Here is a 24,685-nt window from a genome sequence, read left to right on the forward strand (position 1 = left end):
AGTGAGATTCTTTAGGGTCAGCTTGAAATCTAGCACAGAGACATGTAGAAAACATTATATCAGGTCTACTAGCAGTTAAATATAAAAGTGAGTCAACCATGCCTCTATAACTTGAAATGTCCACAGACTTTTCAGCCTTGTTTAATTCAAGCTTGGTAGCAGTGGCCATGGGAGTTTTTGCAGATGAACAGTCCATTAGGTCAAACTTCTTTAAAAGATCATAAATATATTTAGTTTGACTAATGAAAATTCCACCACTAACTTGTTTAACTTGTAAACCAAGAAAATAAGTTAGCTCTCCCATCATTCTCATTTCATATTTACTTTGCATTAGCTTAGCAAACTTTTTACAAAGCTTATCATCTGTAGATCCAAATATAATATCATCTACATAAATTTGAACAAGTATTGTAGAGCCATTAACATTTCTAAAGAAAAGAGTTTTGTCAACAGTACCTCTAGTGAAGTGATTATCTAGAAGAAATTTTGACAAAGTCTCATACCAGGCTCTACGTGCTTGCTTTAGTCCATAGAGTGCTTTCAACAGATAATACACATAGTCTGGAAAATTTGGATCTTCAAATCCTGGAGGTTGGCTTACATAGACTTCTTCCTCCAATTCCCCATTCAGAAATGCACTCTTGACATCCATTTAATAGACCTTAAAATTGGCATGGGCTGCATAGGATAGAAAGATTCTGATGGCTTCAAGTCTGGCAACTGGAGCAAATGTCTCATCAAAATCTATTCCCTCTTGTTGAGAATAGCCTTTAGCAACCAATCTGGCTTTATTCCTTATAACAATGCCATTTTCATCCATCTTGTTTCTGAATACCCATTTTGTGTCAATAGAACTCTTGTTCTTTGGTTTGGGCACCAGCTTCCATACTTTGTTCCTCTCGAATTGGTTTAGCTCCTCTTGCATTGCTAAAATCCAATATGGATCCAATAGAGCTTCTTCCACTCTCTTAGGTTCCTCCTGTGACAGAAAGCTACTATACAGACATTCATCTTGAGTAGCCCTTCTAGTTTGCACTTTAGATGTAACATCACCAATGATCAGTTCAAAAGGGTGATCCTTGGTCCATTTCCTTTGAGGTGGTAGATTAGCTCTAGATGAGGTTGCCTCAGTATTGTCATGATGTGAGATAGAATGTTGATTGGTTGAAACTCCCCATGAGTTGCGGATCCTTTGAAAAGAATTGGGAGTTCTATCAACTGATGAAGTGAATTGATTATCCGTTGACAGACTATGATCAACGGATGCTTCATTATGAACTTCAACGGATGATACACTTTGTCTTTCAACGGATGCTGCATTGCTTCTTTCAACGGAAGCTGAATTAAGACTTTCAACGGATGCAGCATTCTGTGCATTATCCAAAGGCAGATTTTGTATTCTTTTCGAGGTGTCTTCTTCATCATTCTCATCTTCACTAACATCTCAATATGTTTCAATGTTGTCAAATTTGAGTCCTTCATGATGTCCCTCATCTGTTAGTCCATCAATCTTTTTATCATCAAACACAACATGCACAGATTCCATGACAATGTTGGTTCTTAGATTGTAGATCCTATATGATTTTCCAGCAGAATAGCCAACAAATATTCCTTCATCAGCCTTTGCATCAAACTTTCCTTTGTGATCAGGTTGATTCCTTAGAATGTAGCATTTGCAACCAAAGACATGCAGAAAATTTAAAGTTGGTTATCTTCTCTTGAACAATTGATAGGGAGTCATGCCTTTTGCCTGATTAATTAGTGAAATATTCTGAGTGTAACATGCACAGTTAACAGCCTCAGCCCAAAAGTATGTTGGGAGTTTTGACTCTTTAAGATTGTTCTTGCAGCTTCAATCAGTGATATGTTCTTCCTTTCCACCACACCATTTTGTTGTGGAGTTCTTGGAGCTGAGAACTCATGCATGATCCCATTTTCTTCACAGAATAACTTCATGGTTGAATTCTTGAACTCAGTTCCATTGTCACTCCTAATATTCCTTACTTTGAAATCAGGATGATTGTTGACTTGCTTGATATGATTAATAATGATTTCACTAGCTTCATCCTTTGATCCAAGAAATTGAACCCATGAAAACTTCGAGAAATCATCTACAATCACTAGGCAATATCTTTTTCTTGAAATTGACAATACATTGACTGGTCCAAAAAGATCCATGTGTAGCAGTTGTAGTGGTTCATCAATTGCAGATTCAAGCTTCTTACTGAATGATACTTTCTTTTGCTTTCCTTTCTGACAAGCATCACACAGCCCATCCCTTGTGAATTCTACTAGGGGCAATCATCTAACTAAGTCCTTTTTGACTAGATCATTCATTGTTTTGAAATTCAAATGGGGCGGCTTCTTGTGCCATAGCCAACTTTCAACTGGACTTACTTTGCTGAAAAGAAAAGTAATTGATTCTGCATCTGTAGAGTTGAAGTCAGCTAAATACACATTCCCTTTTCTAACTCCAGTTAGAACCACTTTATTGTCCTTCTTACTTGTGACAACACAGGCTTCAGAATTGAAGGAAACAGTGTTCCCTCTATCACAAAGTTGACTGATGCTCAATAAATTGTGTTTGAGACCATCAACTAATGCAACTTCATCAATGATGACATTTTCTTTTATAATCAAGCCATATCCCATAGTGAACCCTTTGTTGTCATCTCCAAAGGTTATGCTAGGGCCAGCTCTCTCCTTAAACTCTGTGAGCAGGGTGAAATCTCCTGTCATGTGTCTTGAACAGCCACTGTCCAAGTACCATAGATTCCTTCTTTTTCCTTGCACACAACAAAATCAATCAAGTTGATTTTGGTACCCAAGTTTCCTTGGGTCCAGCCTTGTTAGTCTTTTTCCTAGACTTCATTCCTCCTGCATCTTTTGACTTAGGTAACTTTGGGTCAACCTTGATCTCAGATGTAGTTGGTTGAAGAGTAGGGTTAGTCACAGAATCATTTAGCACATTTGATTGAATTTGATAAGGCATGGATTGTGCAAACATATTATTCCACATAGGCATGTTGTATGACATCTGAGGCATACTGAATGCAGTAAAATAAAGATTATTAACATATGACATGTTTGCAAAATGTGCATGAGGATTCTGATGAGACATAACAGGCATAGCATGCAGAGGTGACATAGACATGTTAGGCATGGAGGGAGTTAAAGGCATGGGAGCATTCTTAACAGATTTGCAGTTATCAGATAGATGATTAACACTTTTACAATGCACACAGCTTTTTCTAGGAGCATACTTATCAGGTGTGTAATTGTTGTATTTATTAATCCCTACCTTCCCATTTCTATTAGATTTTCTTTTAGTTTCCTTTTTATCCTCAACCAATTTAAGCCTATTTTTCAGCTGATCTAAAGTCATGTTTCCTATGTTCACCTTACTGGCATCTTTGGATGTGCTAGCTCCTTCTTTGACAAAGTTCTTGAAAGTTGAACCATCCTTCTTATTGAAATTTTTCTTTTTAGAATCACTTGCCTGTTTTAATTGATGAGCCTTCAACGGATGCTCTTTTTCTTCCTTCAACGGATAACTTTCATCATCCGTTGATTCCACATCTGTTGATAATCCATCAATTAATTTTAACTCCTTTTTGTTTTTCTTCCAGGCATTCTCACAGAATGATTCAATTCCCTGAACCTTGGCAATCTTAACACTAACATCTCTAGATGTTTTCCAGGCCTTGATTACCTCTTGCTCACTTTCTAACTATTTAGAAAGAATTTCTACTTTCTTAACAGCTTCTTCTAGTTCACTCTCAACAATCAAGCATTTAAGTTTAATCTTTTCAAGCTCAATTACCTGATCCTCTAACACAGCATTCATATCACTTAAAAACACATTATTCTCTTTGATCCTTGTGTTTTCTTTAGCTAGTGATTTAAGGGAAACACGCAAATGATATAATTCATTGGACATATCATTTATGGCTTCATTGCATTCATTTTTAGAAAGCTGAGAGAGGTCAGTAGTAATTACCCGGTTGCTTGATGAACTAGTTTCATTTTCATCAGAATTAGCCATCAGGGCTAGGTTGACATATTCCATATCATCATCTTCATTGGCTCCATCAGCTGCCCAATCATCTTGAGTGACAAAAGCTATTTCCTTTTGTTTGAGCAAATCAAAGTACTTCTTTTTGTAATGAACTTGCTCAAATTTCTTCTTATCAGAGGTTGGCTTCCTGCACTCATTTACAAAGTGTCCACTAATGCCACCGTTATAACATTTGAACTTAGATTTGTCCATCACATTTTTGTTTGACTTAGTGAATTTTGTATTTTTCCTGAATTTCATCTTTGCAAACCTCCTGGACAGAAAAGCCAGATGTTCATCAATATCATCAGAGTCATCTTGACTGGAATTGTCTTCATCTTCAGCTACTTGCTCTTTTCCCTTGCTTGATTCTGATTTGCTTATGCCAATTTTGAGACTTGGCATCGTCTTCTCCTCATTCCTGGCTTCAATTTTCTCATTATCAGCTACAAGTGCAACTGATCCTCCTTTTCTCTTTCCCTTTTCCAACAGCTCATCTTGCTCCATCTCAAGTTCATAGGTCTTCAAAATTCCATATAATCTTTCAAGTATGAAGTTCTTATAATCTTGAGAATTTCTTAGAGAAACAGTCATAGGCTTCCATTCCTTTGGTAGAGACCTCAGAAATTTTAAGTTGGAATCTTTGACTTGGTACACTCTACCATACAGCTTCAATCCATTTAACAGTTTCTGAAATCTGTTGAAGGTATCATTTAATGATTCTCCTTCTTCAAAGTGAAAATATTCATAATGTTGAATAAGAAGCTGCATCTTGTTCTCTCTAACCTGCTCAGTACCTTCACAGATGATTTGCACAGTATCCCAAACTTCCTTTGCAGTTTGACTATTGATGACATTGTCAAACATATCTTGATCTAAGCCATTAAACAGAATGTTCATGGCTTTCTTGTTCTTGCAAATTTCTTCCATGTCTTCAATAGTCCTTTCTGCTTTTGACTTGGGAATGGACTGTCCAACAGTAACTGTTGCAGTAGCAGTTGTGGCCACTTTGTGAGGAATGTGAGGACCATTTTTAATGCAGTTGATGTAGCTTTCATCCTGATACAGTAGATGTAAATGCATCTTCACTTTCCAGTGATGATAGTTATCTTTTTCCAGGACTGGAATCTTTATACCAATATCCTTCCTACTCATGTTGGTAGCAGGAAGATTCTTCTGTGCACTCATGATGTTAGCAGAATAGATCTTTAAACTCTTTGTATGTTAAGAGCTTGCTCTGATACCAATTGTTATTCCCAGTGAACTAACAATGAGATTTACAGAAGGGGGGTTGAATGTAAATCTCAAAACTTTTTCAAGTTTTGAGCAGTTTCTAGTCTATGTGTTTTGATGAGCAAGTGTGTGTGAATTGCTTTAAGCTAATGCAGACAGATATATATTCAAACACAAATGTAAAGAATACAACAGACTTAAAAACTTTTCTGGTGGATTTGTTTTTCCACCAGAGATGTGTAATTTCAGAAAATCTGTGATTCAAAGAATTAAATCACAGCTGCTTCCTAGTACAAACTAGATGATTTTCTCTCTGGATTTTTCTAAACAGCTCTGAAAAATTCACATTTAATTACTAGCTGCTACTTGGTTTATATATCACCAAGTTTACAAGTGAAGACAAAACTGTAAAATACAATCAAAAGGTTCTTCACATGTTTCTTCTTCATTTCTCTATCCAATGCAATTTAGGTTTGGCTGTGAATCTTTGAATGCTTCCTTGTTTGCACCAGAATGGAAATGTTGCATTTTCTTGATTCCTCCTAGAGGCTGCCACATTCCAGTTTGTCTCTGTCAACCCATGTGCCTCTGTCAGCTTATGAATTATCACTATCAACTGCTATTTGAACTAAGCATCCGTTGAAGCTTTCATCCGTTGATACTTTATCCGTTGACGCACTTATCCGTTGATGGATCTTATCTGTTGAAGCTTTAGAGACATCCGTTGAAGCTTTGTTTCTTATCCGTTGAAGGTCTTTGATATCAGTTGATACTTTTTCACTTATACAAAATTACAAGGCATGAAATATTTATAATTAGCCCTCCTATTTGCATATCCACTAGTAGTCAACATGACTGATAATTTCCCACAACATCTAAGAAGTACAACTTAAATACAGAGACTGAAATGTGCTACAATACTAAACTTATTTCTAAGTGAAGCTACTCCTTCAACGGATAGCCAAGATGGTCTTATCCGTTGAGGCTACAAATACTAGATTTCTACTTAAGTATTTTGTTTAACTTATCATCAAACAAATACACATATTCCTAACAAAAGACCCTATATATGTCATAATGATCTTGCTGAGCATTTCTTTCGCTCATATTTGCCTGTTTTTAAATTTAACCTCCAGTAAGGATTAGCTCGCTGTTTAGTCGCGTAATTCGAGGAAGCAAAGAAGAAGCTTTTGGAAGGTGGTTGGTCCAGGGTTGCGGACTAGTATAAATTTTATTGTATTAAGTTGTTTATATTATATTATATTATATTATAATTGTGTATTTTATAGTTGGGCCTAGTATACTTCTTTTCGAAGTTATACTAGCGGGTTAAGTTTTGAGTTGGAATTGTTGAAAAGAGTTTTAAAAGAAAGTGAAAAATTTATTTGTGGAATTTGGATATCTTGTTTCTAGAACTGTAATCTTAAAAGATCTTGGATTAGTTTGGGGTCATTTATGATAAATATCTTCCGCTGACATTTATTTATTGATTAAACAGGTTGATTTGGATTGAAGTTTTATAGTGACGACCAAATCCTCTGACCCCGGATTTGGGGGCGTTACATAACATGTCCATGATATGTAGAAAATCAGAATAGATTAAATTAGCAAAATAAAAATAAAAATTCGGAATAGATCAACATAGTTTCTAAATGCAGGTCAAGATTACAAAATGCAGTTTAAATATATTACCCAAAAGACCCTCCTAATTTTCTGTGCAAACACTTGGACAGTTATTGTTAATCATCTTCTAGTTTTTTGTGCATACGGATGACTTGAAATGTATATATGTATATATTATAATATTTTAACCGTTAATTCATTTAACTTGTATTTACAGTACAACTAATAATACATTGAACTTATATTTTACACATAATATATTTAACCTGATATAATTTTCATTTTGACTTATATTTACAATACACCTATTAAACTTATATTTTACACATAATACATTTAATGTGATATAATTTTCATATTAACTTATATTTACAATGCACTTAATAATACAATTAATTTATATCTTACACATTATACAATTAATCTCATATAATTTTCATATTCTATCTCGCCTATAAATATGTGACTAACTCTTACTTTTTTATTTATATCTCTCTTAAAAATATCTTAGTATAATCTGCTCATTTTCAATCCATCATCTGACCCGGGAGTAAAAAGAGAGCTTTATCAGAGTTTCATCATCATCTTCAATCCATCATTTAACCGCAAGCAAGAAGAGAGCTTCATCATATTTAACTAAGGTGATTTAAAGATTTTGTCCATTTTTTTTCCAAGTCTTGTCCATTTTTTAATACACAAAAACTTCATATTTTTTTGCTCTTTTGATGATATTGTTATTTTTTATTGAGAAATCTATATAATATTTGTTAAATTAATATATAACTTTATTTTTATGTCATTTTTTAGTCACTAGTTATAAATATGTGTTGTAGTTAATTTTTAACTAATTTAAAATATATATATATATATATATATATATATATACTTAATAACTACTAATACATGCATATAATGTAAGATAGAGTAGTGTTTTCACACTATTTATTTTATCTTTTTTTAACTAATTTATAATAAGTGTAGTGTTTTCACATCATTTGTTTTATCTTTTTTTTTTTTAAATTAAATTTTAGTTTTCTGCATTTTTTGTAATCTACGCAATCTTAATTAAATATAAAATAATTTTTCAAAATGCATATATATGTTTTGGCACCATTTTTTTTGCCCGAGTAGAATTAAGATACAACATTAAATTAATAAATTTATATATGTATATTGTAAATTAATTAATTTATGTAATGTATTCAGTCTTGATTAATAAATTTAATTACTAATTAATAACATAATAACTAAAAAGGTATATAACATATATATTGGTCAGCTTATAAATGAATCTAAAATATATATTATTTTAATGAGTAAAGTAAATATCGTTGAAAAATTGGTAAAAGTGAGTAGTGAAAATACATGGCCTACATTGACATATTCATCTTAGTGTGCATTAGACATCTTAGATAAAATTGTATGTAAGGTAGACTATCATTTATGTATTAGTTTGCAATTAATCTATATATTATATTAATATTATTATTATGTATTTAAAATAGAAACATAAATTATATAATTAATTAATTAGTATCTCAATTTAAAATATATTTAATTTTTTTAAAATAAGTATACTTTGAGAACAATTTCTACAAAAAAAATCATATTTTATAATTGATATTATATAAGAAAAATGAAAATAAATGATATTAAATATAAAAAAATTAATGATATTCAATAAATATTTTAAATTTGATGTGTTATATTTTCAATAAAAATTGACATGATAAATTATTTTACAAAAAGTTAAATATTTATAAAATATAATATCACATATTGTTTATATGAATATTAAGTCTAATTATTAATCTACTTAGCAATCAGCAACATTACGGCAGTAATCTGGAAAAATACATCCTATACATTAATTAGGGTTAAATCATTTATTGAGCACGAGCTTTAACTTAATCTAATCAAACTATATTTGGCAAAAGTGACTTGAATTTGGTACCACGCTAGATCAACTGTTTCATAGTTAGACTCAAAGCAGAAGTGACTTGAATTTGGTTTCATAGTTAGACTCAAAGCAGGTATATATTTTTGCAGAGTTGAAAGTGTAGATTTACAGTCATATACTCCTTTCATCCTTTAAAAAAATTCATATTTGTATTGTACACGTTTGTCAATACACAGTTTTGATCGTTAATATCTTTAATTTTGTATTAATATTAAATATAAAAATTTAATTGTATTAAAGTATTTATAAATATAAATTAAATAAAATTACTCATGATTATATTTGATATTATAGATTAAATATAAATTAGTACTCAATCATTTAGGATGAATAGTGTAAAAAGTCAATATAGGAAATGTAATATGTAAATGAGGGAGTATGACGGAACACCTTCGTCTTTAACCAACTAGTAAACAGCTTAATTTAAACACTCCAAATGGTTCGCAAAAGTCTTGAACCTGCCAAAACAGGTATCCCATTTTAACTTCAGTTCCTGGGTTTCAGATTCAATTCGTTTCACCATTATTCCTTCTATTTAAATTTAAATTAAAACACTCTTTTACATTTGCCCATCACTTGTGCAATTAACTCTTATTAATAATGCATTTCAAGATCACATGATAATCCCCCTTTGAGGTGTTACTCTGAATGATATCTTTTTATGAAAATAGAAATGAATTTCTGTTTAGTTGTGGTTTTTTTTCTTAAGCTACTGTGGTGCCTGCTAGATGTTCGATAAAATGCCTGAACCAAGTGCAAAAATTTAATACTCATTTTTAAAATTCTAGCTTTGTAAATATGGTAACTTTGATATGTCGATGTGTCTGTGGAGGTATGAGTGCGTGAGTGTTTAAAATTTTGTATTCTTAAACTGTATTATATTGTGAATGTCTCATAGGTCTTTTAGCACTTAAGTCGATCAATGCCGATAAATACCTGAAAAAGATAGGCCTGGGTAAGGAGGATCATCATTTCTGGAAGCGAGTAGGCAAGGGATTGTTATGCACATATGCATTGTTTGGTGCTGCATGGTTGTACAACGAAACATCGCCACTTGGTTGGTGGACACTTAAGCCGAAACCCAAGGAAGAAAAGGAGTTGGCCCATTTGTATGAACGTCGTGAATTTCCATATCCGGGCGATGCTGAGGCAATGGAGGAGTTTATTGCAACGGGAGGGATGATTGGGACAACTATCGGGAAAGGTACACTTGAAGCTGATCGAGATTCGGTTAATTTTCAGAAGCAGTTGCAGGACAAGAAGTTTGAGAATGAAGCTTTTAAGATGTGGGTGAGGATGAGGAGTGAAGTTGTCGCAGACCTTGAGAGTAAAGGGTTTGAAATTGAGTGATTGTTCTAATACTTCTGTCAAAGTAAAAAATGAGATGTTCTGGAGTTCAAGTTAAAATGGTTATTTTTCTTATGAAACTTGGTATCTATAGATTATTATCATCATCAAACATGCTTGATGTCTGTGATAAAGTCTTGATTTTAATTTCATATTTTTATTATTCTTACAAGATAAATTATAATAGTTGAATTAGTTAAACAAATAATACGAGAATAAGCAGCGGTGGACATCAAAATTAGCACCGTAGAAATTAGCTTATTTGGAGAGCAATTGAATTCACTAGCTTATTTAGAGACCAATTGAATTCACTTACTGATTGTCCAACAAAGCCTACGAGGTCCATGAGGTCTCCAAAGTCCGCAAAACCCGCAAGTTCCACACGTAGCTTGTAAGGTTCACATTGCATGCAATAAACATCATATATTGTACAATGGTACATTGTCCACGTACATAGTATGCAAAGTCCATGCGATCACAGACAAGATTCAAACAAGACCTGCAGAGCCTGACAAGATCAGTTAAAGGAGCTTGGAGGCGATCAAAGCAAAATTCAAACAAGACCAGCAAAGCTCGTCAAGATCACCAAGGTCGACAAGATCTGCAAGGTCGGGAAGATCAGCGAGCCCGACAAGTCTAACATACATTTGTTTTAGCATAATACTAAGTATTTGGCTCTAGAAGTAGGGCACCCTATGCTTTCTTAACCAGCATCCAACTCGCCCTTCTAATCCGGGGAAAAACACACTCATGGATACTCTACAAGCCTATTGATTGTAATACACAAAATGTGACCCGTAACTTGCTTATCAATAAGCCCCTGCCATTTAGGAAATTTGTGACCCTAGTTACCCGACTACGTCCGAGTTCATAATGCAACCACATGCTCAAGCCTCAATGCCGCTCGCACAGCTCCTAGAGATTTCAGGGAAGTGGTCAATTAGAACCCAAAGGTTCAAATTGTCCGAACAGCTAGAGCCCAAGAGAGAGAATCAGCTATTTACAACACCACCCAGAGCAAGTTCAACACGTCATTTCCCCGGCAACTCCGGATGCACCCGTGGGCTTAAACCCCAAGCAGTTGACACAACAGCGAGTCCAACAAATGAACACTCGGTAAAAGGATACACTCATTGCCTTCCTCTAACTTAACAGTGTTCTTAAGGAATAGATATAAAGATAACTTAACAGTGTTCTTAAGGAATAGATATAAAGATTACGAGGGGAGTTAGTTGTCTGTGAACCAGATCAGCGCACTAGTCGTCACTGGTCCGCTAAATAATTCGAGTATTAAATATAGGCCGACTGTTAAGTATTAAAAGTATTGGAAGACATAAAGTTTATTCAGGCTTGAAGAAGACAAAAGGCATTTTGAAACCGGAAGCGTTTTTAGAGGAAGTAAAATTGGTACCTAATAGGCATTTTGGAGTTTTCAGTGTCAAAAACAACAATTAAGTGACAATTATAGAAAATATATGGAGAGGTGTTAATATTTGTATTAACTTTACAGATATTTATACACAGCAAATTATACCGATAGAATTACAAAGCCTATAACTTAGGAACTGATATTTACTAAACTATATAACAGACTAACCAATATAACTATCACATAAGAGATAACTACTGCACTCATTTATCTTTATCATACCCCCGCAAGTTGGACGGTCGGAGGGACATACCAATCTTGGACATGAGCATCAGTAGTCGAGATCGAGACAAGGGCTTGGTTATTGCATCTGCAAGCCATTTGCTACAGATACAACACGTAAAATATCAGCTTGAACACGTTCACGAATGAAATGATAATCAAAACGAAGATGCCTCATTCGGGATTGAAATACTGGATTTGCACTAAGTTTGGTAGCACCGATATTATCACAACAGATGACCGGTTGATTTCGACATGACACACCAAGTTCACACAGTAAATGAGTAACCCAAGCAAGCTCAGCTGCGGTTTGTGCAACAGAACGGTACTCTGCTTCGGTGGAAGAACGAGCAACAGATTTTTGTTTCTTAGAGTTCCAAGAAATAGCATTTTTGCCCAAAAATACAATGTATGCACCGGTGGATTTATAGTCATCAATATCACCTGCCCAGTCGGCGTCAGAAAATGCATGAAGAGGAAGTGAAGACCCTGTGTATAGAGTTAAATCCAGTTCAACAATGCCTTTAAGATAGCGAAGTAAACGTTTTAGAGTCTGCCAATGCAAAGTAGTTGGACGATGCATAAATTGGGATAATTTATTCACAGTAAAAGCAATGTCTAACCGAGTTAGTAAGAGATATTGCAATCCCCCAACCAAAGCATGATATTCAGTAGGATTTTGTAGGATAGTTCCAACTTCTAAAATGAGTTTAACATTCAGATCCAAGGGAGAACTGACGGGTTTGGCTTCTGACATAGATGCACATCGAAGCAAGTCAATGATATATTGGCGTTGACTTAAAAATAAGCCATGAGAACAAGGTTGCACCTCCACCCCCAAGAAGTAGTTTAACTCACCAAGGTCCTTCAGAGAAAATCGGAGAGCAAGCTGATTAATAAACTTTGATACAGTAATGGTGCATGGGCCTGTGATTATTATGTCGTCTACATATACAAGGACATATATAGGTGTTCGCGTACCTTTTAAAAAAAATAATGAAGTATCCATGACTGAGTTTGTGAAGCCACTATTAAGAAGAAAATTTAGAAGTTCATTATACCAAGCTCGAGGTGCTTACTTCAAACCGTAGATTGCTTTACGTAAACGACGTACATAATGAGGTTTCTCTTGGTCAACAAACCCTGCAGGTGAGCCACGTAGACATCTTCAGTTAAGGTTCCTTGTAAAAAAGCATCATTAATGTCAAGTTGCCTTAAGTTCTATCCATTTGAGACAACAATAATGAGTAGTATACGTACAGTGAATTGTTTAATGACAGGACTAAATATTTCTGTATAGTCCAGGCCAGGGCGTTGATGAAACCCTTTAGCCACCAAGCAAGCCTTCAGCCGTTCAACCTGTCCATCTTTTGTGTATTTAGTCCGAAAAATCCACTTACAACCAACTAAATTCTGAGATGGAGAAGGAGGGACAAGCTCTCATGTACCATTGTTAACAAGAGCTTTATATTGTAATTCCATTGCATTCTTCCATCATGGATCAACAAGGGCTTGCTTAACACTTGAAGGCTCAACTAATATACGTTGTACAGAGAGATTTAATTTATTAATGGGCTTAAAGATATAATTTTCTGCTCGTGTTGTGAAGGAGTGAGTTGGAGCAAGAGGAGGAGGTGGTGTAGGTTGGTCCATTTGATTGTTGGACAGAACATTTTGTTGAGTAGATTGATTAACAATGTGAATAGATAATGATGGAGACTCTTCGAAATTAGTGGAATATTGTACATTGGATGGTGACACAAGAATGACAAGGTTAAAACTACACCATCCGTCTAATATATCACTTGACGGAGGTGCGAAATTATTAGTAGCGAATGGGTAAACATCCACTACAAACCAAACATGGTGAGATGAGTATACGCGAAGAGTGATAAGATCGAGGCAGAGTAGGCATGTTGGGCAGGGAGGTATCCAATAAAAACACAAGCAATAGACTTAGGTGCCAATTTGTGAGGAGTGTATGGCCGCAGCCACGGATAACAGAGACATCCAAAATTATGTAGATTATCATATTTGGGTTTGATTCCAAATAGAGTATGATAGGAAGATTGATTTTGAAGAGTGGGAGTTGGCATTCTATTAATTAAGTACACGGCTGTTTGGATAGCAACAGGCCAAAATTTGAGAGGCATAAATGTATGAGTAAGGAGTGCAAGACTGGTCTCTACTATATGTAGGTGTCTGCGTTCGGCATATCCGTTGTGTTGAGGAGTATGAGGAGGACTTGTGAGAAGAGAAATACCATGATGAGAAAAAAAAGAAGTTAATTTCTGAAATTCGCCACCATTGGCAAAATAGAAAGTTTTAATTGACTTACTGAACTGTTTTTCCACAAGGGCTTTGAAGTTTAGAAATATAGTTGCAGTGTCTGATTTATTTTTCATAGGATAAATCCATATATATTTGGTATAATGATCCACAAACACTACATAATATCTAAAATTATCAAAAGAATATATTGGAGATGACAAAACACCACTAAATATAACTTCAATAGGAGATGATGTAGTAAGTGTAGATATGCCAAAAGGGAGTTTATGACTTTTATTGATCAAACATGAATTACAATGAGAATCACGACTACGAGAAATTTCTAAACTAGAGAGCAATTGCTTAAATATTGAAATTGATGGATGTCCTAGACGATGATGCCAGTCAACTTGTTTGGTGGTGTGGAAGACTCGAGATGGTTGAGGAATAGATTTTGGCCACTCATAAACTCCGTCCTTAGATGTCCCTTTAAAAATTATTCCCCCCGTACTACGCTCCTTAATACAAAAGAGAGATTATGAGAACTCAATAGTCACATTATTATCAAGGCAAAATTGATAGATATAAATTATATTTTCGTGCATGGTGGGAACACATAGAACATTATTTGAAGAAAATGACTTAGAGGAGGAAAGAAGAAGAGTAGAACCAATGTGAGAGATGGGAAGACCAGAGCCGTCGCCAATAATAATTTCATCTGTACCATCATAAGGAGAGTGAAGGGACAAGTTCGCCAAGTCTGTTGTGACATGGTGGCTTGCGCCACTAACTAGTAACCAACCCGGAGTTCGTTGTGAAGATTATACATCTTGGACACCGGTAGAAATATTTGTCGTGGCAACATTAGCATGGGGAGTGTTAGTGCGAAAGTTGCGGGGAGGCAAGGTAATAGATGGATGCACTTCTCTGAAATTTGGGCAATAGGAAAGAACATGGCCCTTTACATTGTACCACTCACATTTACCAACAAAAGGCTTGAAGTGCTTAGGAGGTTGAGGGCTATTCAAGATGGCAGGAAGAGGCGATGAACGTTGTGCAAAATGATTCTAGCCATAGTGGGGATTCCAGCGAGTGTTAGTGGGATGTGCAGTAGCCGGAAAAAGAGGAGAGTTTTCACGTGCAATAGCCGCATTAATGAGAAGCTCCTTGTTGATGAGCTTCTCGTGTAGCTCTTCAAAGGAAATTGGGGTACCACGCGCATGAACAACATCTATAACAGATTGGAAGCTGGGATCAAGTCCGTCAAGAACTCGATCAAGAACATCCTCGTGAGGAATTATAGTACCTAAAAGGGCAAGCTCATCCACATTACGCTTTAAGTGTTGCATAAAATCAGAAATAGAAAGAGTACCCTTGGAAATTTGTCGTAGTTGCGCCTTGAGTTGTTTGACATGATCACGGGATGGATTATCATAAGTGTTTGCAAGTATGTCCCAAGCAACTTTTGTAGTAGATGCACGGGTAATGAGAGGGCTGATGTTGGTAGAGAGAGTTCCAGCAAGAGCACCGAATAATAGTTTATCTTGACGTACCCATGTATTGTATGCTGGGTTAATCTCAAAAGCATCACCCTTGGTTATGGTTTTGGGAGGAGAAGGATGAGTATCATCAATAAAATGATACAAATCGTACCCAATGAGAAGAGTTTCAACTTGTGACTTCCATGTAAGATATACGGATGATGTTAGTTTTTGCACAGAATGAACATTGACAACCACCAAGGGTTTGGAGGGTTCACTGGAATTTGGGATGGTGCTACTGCTATCAGTAGTATTCATAGTGAGGAATAGGAAAAAAAATTGAGGAGAGGAGGATCAAGAGGCTCCTGATACCATGACAAATATAGGAGATATATGGAGAAGTGTTAACATATGTATTAACTTTACAGATTTTATACACAACACATTGTACCGAGAGAATTACAAAGCCTATAACTTAGGAACTGATATTTACTAAACTATATAACAGACTAACCAATATAACTATCACATAAGAGATAACTACTGCACTCATTAAGTACCTAGAGGACTAATGAGCTGTTTTTTGTGCTTAAAAGAGACCTAAATTGCTTTTCGGCATATGTAACTAAGTCCTTGAAACTCAAATAGACAATTTTAACTAGGGCTGAGCAGAAAGCCGAAAAAATCTGAATTTGAAACCGTTAAAACAAGTCAAAGTATGAATTGAAAGCGAAATTAAAAAATTAAAAATCGAATCTGAATCCGATTTTCCAATTTCGATTATAAGTGAAAACCGAACCAAAATAACCCTATCGAAATTGATAATTTAATATATATATCTAATATAAATAAAGTTTTAAATTAATAAATATTTTTTTTAACATAAGTTAGAAGTAATTTAAAAAATGTTGGACATGGCTCATAAATATTTACCTATTTAGTATGCACTTTCTACCATGTACAAGTCGATTTATAGTTTTGATCCAACCTGTAGGCACACACACAAATGACAATTTTGTAGTAATTTTGCAGGTGATTAAGTACGAGAGTCTAGACTTGTGGCAGCTACTAGATAACATGTTGAATATTTATGATATTCTTCTGGGACTCATTTGTTGTTTTTTTTTTGTAATTTATTATGAAAATCTTGTATTCCTGTTTTGGAAAAAAATTATTTGTAATTTGTATCCCTAAAAATTCTATTAACCGTGTTGACAGAGGAATTTGGTAGCAATAAAATTCGAGATTCGTAGCCGGAAATAAGATCTGTGACTGTGGTTCTTCGTCAAAAAATATGAACAATGTTTGTCGGGAAACGTGAACAGTGTTTGGTGGTGGTGATAATTGGTGGCTGAGATTGCTTTGGATTAGTGGTGGCTCCTTTGTACTCTCGCTTCTGACCCCTTGCAATTTGTGCCTATGTATCCTTATTTATAGGGAATCAAGCCAACGTAGTTCTTGGGAACAAGAAACTAATGTGATTAGATCTCTCGTCCAAAGGCCCAGTAGGAAACCTACTGGAAACCGTATTCCACTAGCTTTAGGAATGTCCGCCGATGAGGCCCAACCACAAAGGCCCAAGGCTCATCCACGGCTTCGAGACTTCACGGATAAGGCATCTCCCTGACCAATGATAACCCTCCGCTACTAGCTGTTTCTCTAGTCCGTGGACGCACGTATAGCCGTGGTTCACCCCCAAATATTGGGCGCATCTTTGTCCCCCCAGATAAGGAGCCCCCTACCAGATTAAAGGACAAGTGATCCCGAGTTTTTGTGTACAAAGTGCAGGATACTCCAAAGTCTCCCAACGAGGACACCCGTTGACTACAGAGACAGAGCTCCCAAAACACACACCAGAATTTACCCCACATCCCCAATGAGGACACTCATTGACTACAAGAGGAAACCTTCCATCCAGGCATACCCCTAGAGGTCTCTGACCATTGACACTGCCTTCCTGTGGTTGTATTACATGAAAGAGTTTTTCAATAGAGTACTTGCAACACATATGTTAGTAATAATAATCTCTTTCTTCCTTGAATCATTTAAAGAATTCGTCCAAGTAACATGTAACAACCCTCTTTTATGCCTTCTCACTTAATATAAACGCCCCATAACACTTCTCAGTGTCAAGGCTGTCTCATAAATTGTCAGGAGAGGGCGCGCCCTCGGGACATTGTACGTGCACTCTTGATCAAACACTTCCAACCGTAAAACTCTTGATGGCACGCCTCAGGGAATCAGTTAGTCCCAATTTCTTACGCATAGAGGGCGCGCCCTGTCTTCTCGGGAGGGATGGGCTTACCCTAAGTTTCCTTGATTTAGCAGTCATGTCCTAATTTTGTCTAATTGACCCGTGTTTGATCTGAATAATATTTATACCAAGTTTTGGGTATAACAACAACCCCCCAAATTTCATATGCTATTTAAAATGGGATTGGAATTTCTCGTCTTCATTCAAAATTTGTATAAACTTATATATTATCCATATTACCTTACGGGGCGTGCCTTTACTAGGCGCGCCTTCTGAACTCAAAGTGTTTCCTTCATTGTTAATCTAAACAAATTCTTTCTATATCCAAAATTTGTATATCTTTAATTATTTTAAAGGGCGCGCCTTCCAAAGGGCGCGTCTTTTAGATTCCAAACGGTTCAAAACTGTTCATTGATTCTCGGGAATCGTGATCGACGTGATGGACGTGATTGACAGCTGTCCCACGTCCCTTTCAGCTATAAATATAAGTATAATGGCATCTCGATAAATATAATGACTTCTCGAGATTTATGAGTTCTCTATAGGTATATTCGACTTGTCGAGGTCTCTTGATCTTTTCATGTGATATGACATGTCGATATGTCTGAGATCTCTACATGTAGAAATGACTTATCGATATCTCTGAGATCTCTATATACATTTTGACTTGTCGATATCTCTGAGATCTCTAATGAGAAATTGACTTTTTGATATCTCCAATTCTTCACATCTTCATTTTGATTTGTCGATATTTCTGAGTTCTCTACCTGCAGAAATGACTTATCGATATCTCCAGTTCTCTACATCTTCATTTGACTTGTCGATATTTCTGAGACTTCTCTATAAGCCATTTTGGACTTCTCGATAAGTTATTCTGGACTTCTCGAATGACTTCTCGATATGACTTCATCCGTGACTTGTCGATTCCTTGACTTAGAACATTTTTAATAGAACAGTTTTATTCAACTCCAAGCTTCTACATTTTTCTCTGAGGCATGATCATGGCTTTATCTTCTTCCAGAGTTTATTTCTTAGCTTGAATATGTTCACAGAAAAATATTTCATTCTAATCTTCTAACCTTTTTACAGGCTTAAGAAATACAATACAAAATATAAAATTGATTATCAAATAACTAAATCGAGGGGCTTCCACTAGTTTTCTCCGGTGGAAAGCCCCAATCCCTTCATTTTCTTTTATTCTCGTTGATTTATTTTCAATAAAACCCAATTTTTTTGGGTATTTGTGTGTCTCTCCTCTTGGAGTGTGTGTTTGTCTCTCCTTTTGGAGTGTTTGTTATGTTTTTGCTTAGTCATGCTTGGGTTAATCCGGTATTGGATCTGTTGAGGACGAAATTGCTGATATTTTTGGTGATCTGCAAAACCTGTATCGAATCTGGAATGGTGGTGATTATTGCAAGAACTCACCTTTCACAACCAAAGATTGTTCATCTTTTATGGCTTTACACTTTCGGCATGTCTATAGCTGGTATCCGGCATGTAGATAGCTGGGGTGCCTTCGGCATATCTATAGCTGGTGTCCGGCATGTAGATAGCTGGGGTGCCGCTTCCCCAATCTCATTTTATGCGATTGTTGTTTCTGAACATTGGGCTAACCATAATTTTTACGTGATATGGTCAATTGCGATGTTGCTATTTTCAGAGATGCCGGTGCAATTTGGATCGCTTGGGATGTTTTTGATTTCGTTTTTAGCTTCAAGAATTTTTAAATTCTATGTGTTAAACGATCAGGAAACATATCATCTAATTGATTTTAGTATGGTATTTGTTTTATCACCTGGTTGTATCGACAGTTAGGGGTTTGTTCCGGCTGTATTATATTCAATTTAATGAAAACTTTCTCCAAAAAAAAAAAAAATCTCAGTGTTGTAAATGTGACTTAGTTTTGTTAATGTATAGGCATGTCTTGCACAACAATATGTTACTTGAATACTAAGTTTACATTAGCAAGCCCAAACATCGTGATGCATATGAAATGATACATCTTAATTTCCTAACTCTGTACTCCCTCTATCCCATTGATTTCTATACATCACTTTTTGGCACGCTTTTCAATACTCGTTTAAAGTATAATTTCATAACATATTTTTTTAACTTTTTTGAATAAAAATTTTATGTTTAAATTTTTATTAAAAAAAATTGAAAAAAACATTATAAAATTATATTTTATAAAAGTTTTAAAATACGCGCAAATAATAAATATATATTCGCGCTGGGCGAAGCGAGTAACAAACATTAATTTCCTAGTTAGTTGTTGGCCTTCGAATTTGGTAACTCGACCGCGTAGTCTCTTTTAGATAGACTTGAAAAATAGCTCTCGTATATTTCTCGCAAAAAATAGGAATGCGTACTCATATCGTACAAGTTATTATTTTTAGTTTTCAAAATTGATTATATTTAATATTTGAAACCCATAATAGCATTTTCGATATTATGAGCAAAACAAACGCCACTTCTGGAAGCCACTAAACAGTAGTCCACTATATACATCATCAGACTATACACTCGCAAACTTCACATACATTTCTCACCGGAAACACTACTTTACGATGAATTTTCCGGCAGCCGTGAAACGTCCGATCACACAATTCTCATCACCTGCTCATCAACCTCCCAAACCACTCAAACCCCACCAATCCTTAATCAAAGTCCCACCTTCCCTTTTCAAACAATCAGCAAAACCCAAAAATTGCTTAAAAAATGACTCATTTACATTTACAGGCTCAAGAGCTAGTGTTTCGATGAGTTCTCGGGTTAATCGAATAAGGGCATCTCCGAAAGATGGTAATTATGTTGTGGATGAAGTGAAAGAACCAAGCTTTGTTGAATTTATTACTTCTGAGAGAATTAAGGTGGTGGCAATGCTGGCTTTAGCTTTGGCTTTGTGTAATGCTGATAGGGTTGTTATGTCGGTTGCGATTGTTCCGCTGTCGCTTTCGAATGGGTGGAGGCAGTCTTTTGCTGGTGTTGTTCAGGTGAATTCCGGCATTGTGTTTGTTTGATTGAATGTATTTATGTTTTTGTTGGTTAGTAGAGTAGAATCTAGATGAATTGGTAATTTTTTGGGCCCTTATGAATTATTATTTTTATTAAATTTATAAATTTTCGGGTCATTAGGCTATTAATATATTGAGGTTTTAGTGACTCTTGGTTTGCTGTGGAAGATTTTTGCTTTACTTGATGCTTTGTAGAAATGGTATGTATATGCTATTAATCAAATTGAATGATTAAGATTGTATGGTGACTGTAAAATTTGTGGAGGATAGCTCTGGTGTGGAGAAGGTAAGGATATGTTTTTAAGGTTGTAGTGAAAATGTCTATGATTGAAGGCCTCTTTTGGTCATTGTTTCTCGATTTTTATTTAGTTTGGTTTGATCTTACTTATGTTATGGTGTTTGTCCTCTCACAAAATTTGTTGGTGTATGGAAGGACATGACGGTTTAGTTTTTTTTTGTCGGTTTCTACTTTCTGCAGAACTATGATCCACTTTTCTGTATGGATCGTTACAGTGTTAGATTTTGTCGTTAGTTTATGTTGGTTTCTACTTGGCATCCTTGTTGTGATTGTATTTGTTGGTTATTGTTTGTTTCTACTTGGCACTGTTGTTGTGATGCTTGAGCGCTTAGTTCTTTCTAAATCTGAACGATAGTTTCTTAACCTATATTGAAAATAAGGCTATATGTTATTAAATTACTAAATTTAAAGTTATTTCTGCTAATATTTGTTTGAAATTCAATGTCCGTAGTTTTTACTTTGCTTTGAGCTGAGAGAATATACATTCTAAATTTTTTGTTAGAAAATTATTATACTTTGACCTCTTCTAGGCAATCTCTGATATTGTTTGGTACCCTCAAATTGCAGTCATCCTTTCTCTGGGGATACCTGATATCACCAATAGCCGGAGGAACTCTCGTGGACTATTACGGTGGTAAGATAGTTATGGCATGGGGTGTCACTTTGTGGTCATTGGCAACCTTTCTTACTCCATGGGCTGCTGATACTTCTTTACTAGCGTTACTTCTTGTACGTGTTCTACTTGGTGTCGCAGAAGGTGTGGCTCTTCCTAGTATGAACAATATGATAGCGAGGTAGTTTCTAATAAGTCAGTTATATGTCAGATTAAATAAAAATTTTGGTGTTTCCTTCACATGTTATAATTTTCGAAACTGGCAGACTAAATTTGTTAAACATTTGGTTTTAGATGGTTCCCTCTGACAGAACGATCCCAAGCTGTTGGTCTTGCAATGGCAGGATTTCAGCTTGGAAGTGCTATCGGACTCACACTTTCTCCAATTCTCATGTCACAAGCTGGGGTTTTCGGACCATTTATAATATTTGGATTATGCGGTTTTTTGTGGGTTTTGGTATGGATTTCTGCAACTTCAAGCACTCCTGATCAAAGTCCTCAAATATCAAAATATGAGCTGGAGTATATACAAAGCAGCAGGCCAAAGTCTTTTAAGGTTGAGAATGAGTTGACAAAACCTAAAGTCATCCCTCCTTTTAGACGATTACTTTCCAAGATGCCAACTTGGTCTATAATTGTTGCAAATTCCATGCATAGCTGGGTACGTATACATTCTCTGTATATACATATACCTTATCTCTAGAGATTATTATTCGTCGTGTCTCATAGTAGTAGGTGGGCATATATTTATTAATTTGCATATCTAAATGATATACCATATCTCAATATACCTCTTCTTTCTCATCATTTATTGTTTCTTGCGCACAGGGTTTTTTTGTTATTCTCTCGTGGATGCCCATATACTTTAAGACGGTAATACCATATTCAACTTACATACAGATTTAAGATTTGAAATTTTCTGCAACGTATCTTGCTCCGCGTATGCGCTTTAGCAAATGAGGAAATGTTCTTTTATGCTGCACAGATATATCATGTTGACCTCAGACAAGCCGCCTGGTTTAGTGCTGTTCCTTGGAGTATGATGGCAGTTGTAGGATACTTTGCTGGTGTTTGGTCAGATAATTTAATTCGACGTGGCGTGAGTGTCACTTTTACCAGGAAATTGATGCAGGTTTGAGTCATTTTTTTCTATCTTCTATAAATGCTTGTGCAATATACATCCCGGTGTCGATTATTGTCAAACATTTCTAAATGTGTGCTAATCTAGGATTCAATTGATTTGTGACCATAAACATCACCTTAAGCAGTTGCTGTGATGAAAAAATTTAGTCCAGGAAATTTGCAACATAATATGGCTACCAAGTGCGATAATCCTGAGTGCTTCGAGTTATGTTAACTTTCAGATTGATTTCATACTTCCGCCAATGACATAAGGTAACTAATGTTTCCTTTTTTCAGACAATTGGTTTTGCTGGCCCTGGCATTGCTCTCATTGCTTTAACGATGTCAAAAAGTCCAGTAATGGCATCTGCATGGCTAACTTTGGCTGTCGGGCTGAAGTCATTCAGCCATTTCGGCTTCCTTGTGAACCTACAGGTTGGTTTAATTGAATAAGAACAAAACAACACAAGTTTTTTTCACATTCTAACTGTTGATTTACACTTTTTATGATTTAGGAAATTGCGCCGCAATATTCTGGTGTTTTGCACGGTACGAATGTTTCTTTTTATAATTCATTAATTCTGCATAGTTATGCTTGACATATTTAAGCCCGTAAATGGAAGCAAAAGTCAACCCCAAGGCCAGATGAAAGAGTCTGGGAATCAGTCCTTAAAACCCATTCTCCCTTGATCTGTAGGAGGTCCTAAGGATCTCCTAAACGACCTGATAATCCATTCCAGTTAGCACCCAAAGCAAGTAACTGAGTTCAAAGCTCATTTGTCTGCTTGTAACATGTATGAGCAATGTGAAGAGGATTTGAAGAGAAAATTATGACAAGCAGATGATCAGAAAATTTTGATTGGTTATCAGAATTCAAATAACATGTCATAAGATTTTTATGGGTGGTAAATTTGGCCTAATGTGTTAACTTTTGCGTCTATAGGTTTGTCAAATACCGCTGGAACATTTGCCGCTATTGTGGGAACAGTCGGAGCTGGGTACTTTGTTGAACTAGTTGGCTCTTTCAAGGGATTTTTGATTCTCACAGCTATCCTCTATTTTATGTGCACTCTATTCTGGAACATCTTCTCTACCGGAGAGAGGGTTGATTTCGATGAATCAAATCAGGTCAAGCAGTGTTAGGTTAGGCCTAATTTTGAAGAGAAAAAGATGTTGGATAGAGTTTGCTACATGTGTTCCGTTAACATGTTGTAGGCATATGTACAAATATGTTGCTTCAGACTTCAGTTGTCATGTTTGGGATGCATGAGCTTACCAGAATTTGAATTTTGGATTAACAAAGATCTTTTTTTTTTTTTTTGTAAATACATCCTGGACTCCTGGTATAGTGGTACATCAGTCCAATATTGGTATCATTTTGCAGATAGATATTTGTTTTATTCCATATGTGTTATAGGAAGATTAATATTTGGAAATGTTAATATGAAATTCTGAAAATATTACGTTTTCTTTTAGTCTCTCACTCTCCCTCATTGATTCAACCTGTAACAATATGTAACATGAAGGAAAGTGGAAATCAACCAGTTTATGGAGAAAAAACTTAGTTGTCACTTTCTGAGACCTATTTATCAGAACTTCCCTCATTTTTGAGCTTTCATTGATAGTTTGACATCGTTCATTTCATTGTAGGTCAAGATTTTGTAAATTGTATAGAGATTGTCAAGTTCTATACGTTTGTCTGTTGGAAATAATCAGGAGTCAAATCTTAATTTTCCAACTAACAAAAGTTACATAACATAA

At 35.5% G+C, this 24,685-nt stretch overlaps 2 protein-coding genes across 2 annotated transcripts; both read left to right on the forward strand.

Annotated features, from left to right (window-relative positions):
- Window positions 1–9,210: 9,210 nt before the first annotated feature.
- On the forward strand, window positions 9,211–10,378 carry LOC141697744 (uncharacterized). The gene is made up of 2 exons (XM_074502267.1): window positions 9,211–9,343; window positions 9,772–10,378. Exons 1-2 carry the CDS (start codon window positions 9,310–9,312, stop codon window positions 10,221–10,223), a joined length of 486 nt encoding a protein of 161 aa, XP_074358368.1. The 5' UTR covers window positions 9,211–9,309; the 3' UTR covers window positions 10,224–10,378.
- Window positions 10,379–20,327: 9,949 nt separating this feature from the next.
- LOC141698123 (putative anion transporter 4, chloroplastic) lies at window positions 20,328–24,324 on the forward strand. The gene is made up of 8 exons (XM_074502740.1): window positions 20,328–20,870; window positions 21,757–21,983; window positions 22,097–22,463; window positions 22,631–22,675; window positions 22,788–22,934; window positions 23,222–23,359; window positions 23,440–23,473; window positions 23,868–24,324. Exons 1-8 carry the CDS (start codon window positions 20,445–20,447, stop codon window positions 24,065–24,067), a joined length of 1,584 nt encoding a protein of 527 aa, XP_074358841.1. The 5' UTR covers window positions 20,328–20,444; the 3' UTR covers window positions 24,068–24,324.
- The last annotated feature ends 361 nt before the right edge of the window (window positions 24,325–24,685 follow it).

This window comes from Apium graveolens, chromosome 11 (genome assembly GCF_009905375.1).
Source record: "Apium graveolens cultivar Ventura chromosome 11, ASM990537v1, whole genome shotgun sequence".
Lineage (NCBI taxonomy): Eukaryota > Viridiplantae > Streptophyta > Magnoliopsida > Apiales > Apiaceae > Apium > Apium graveolens.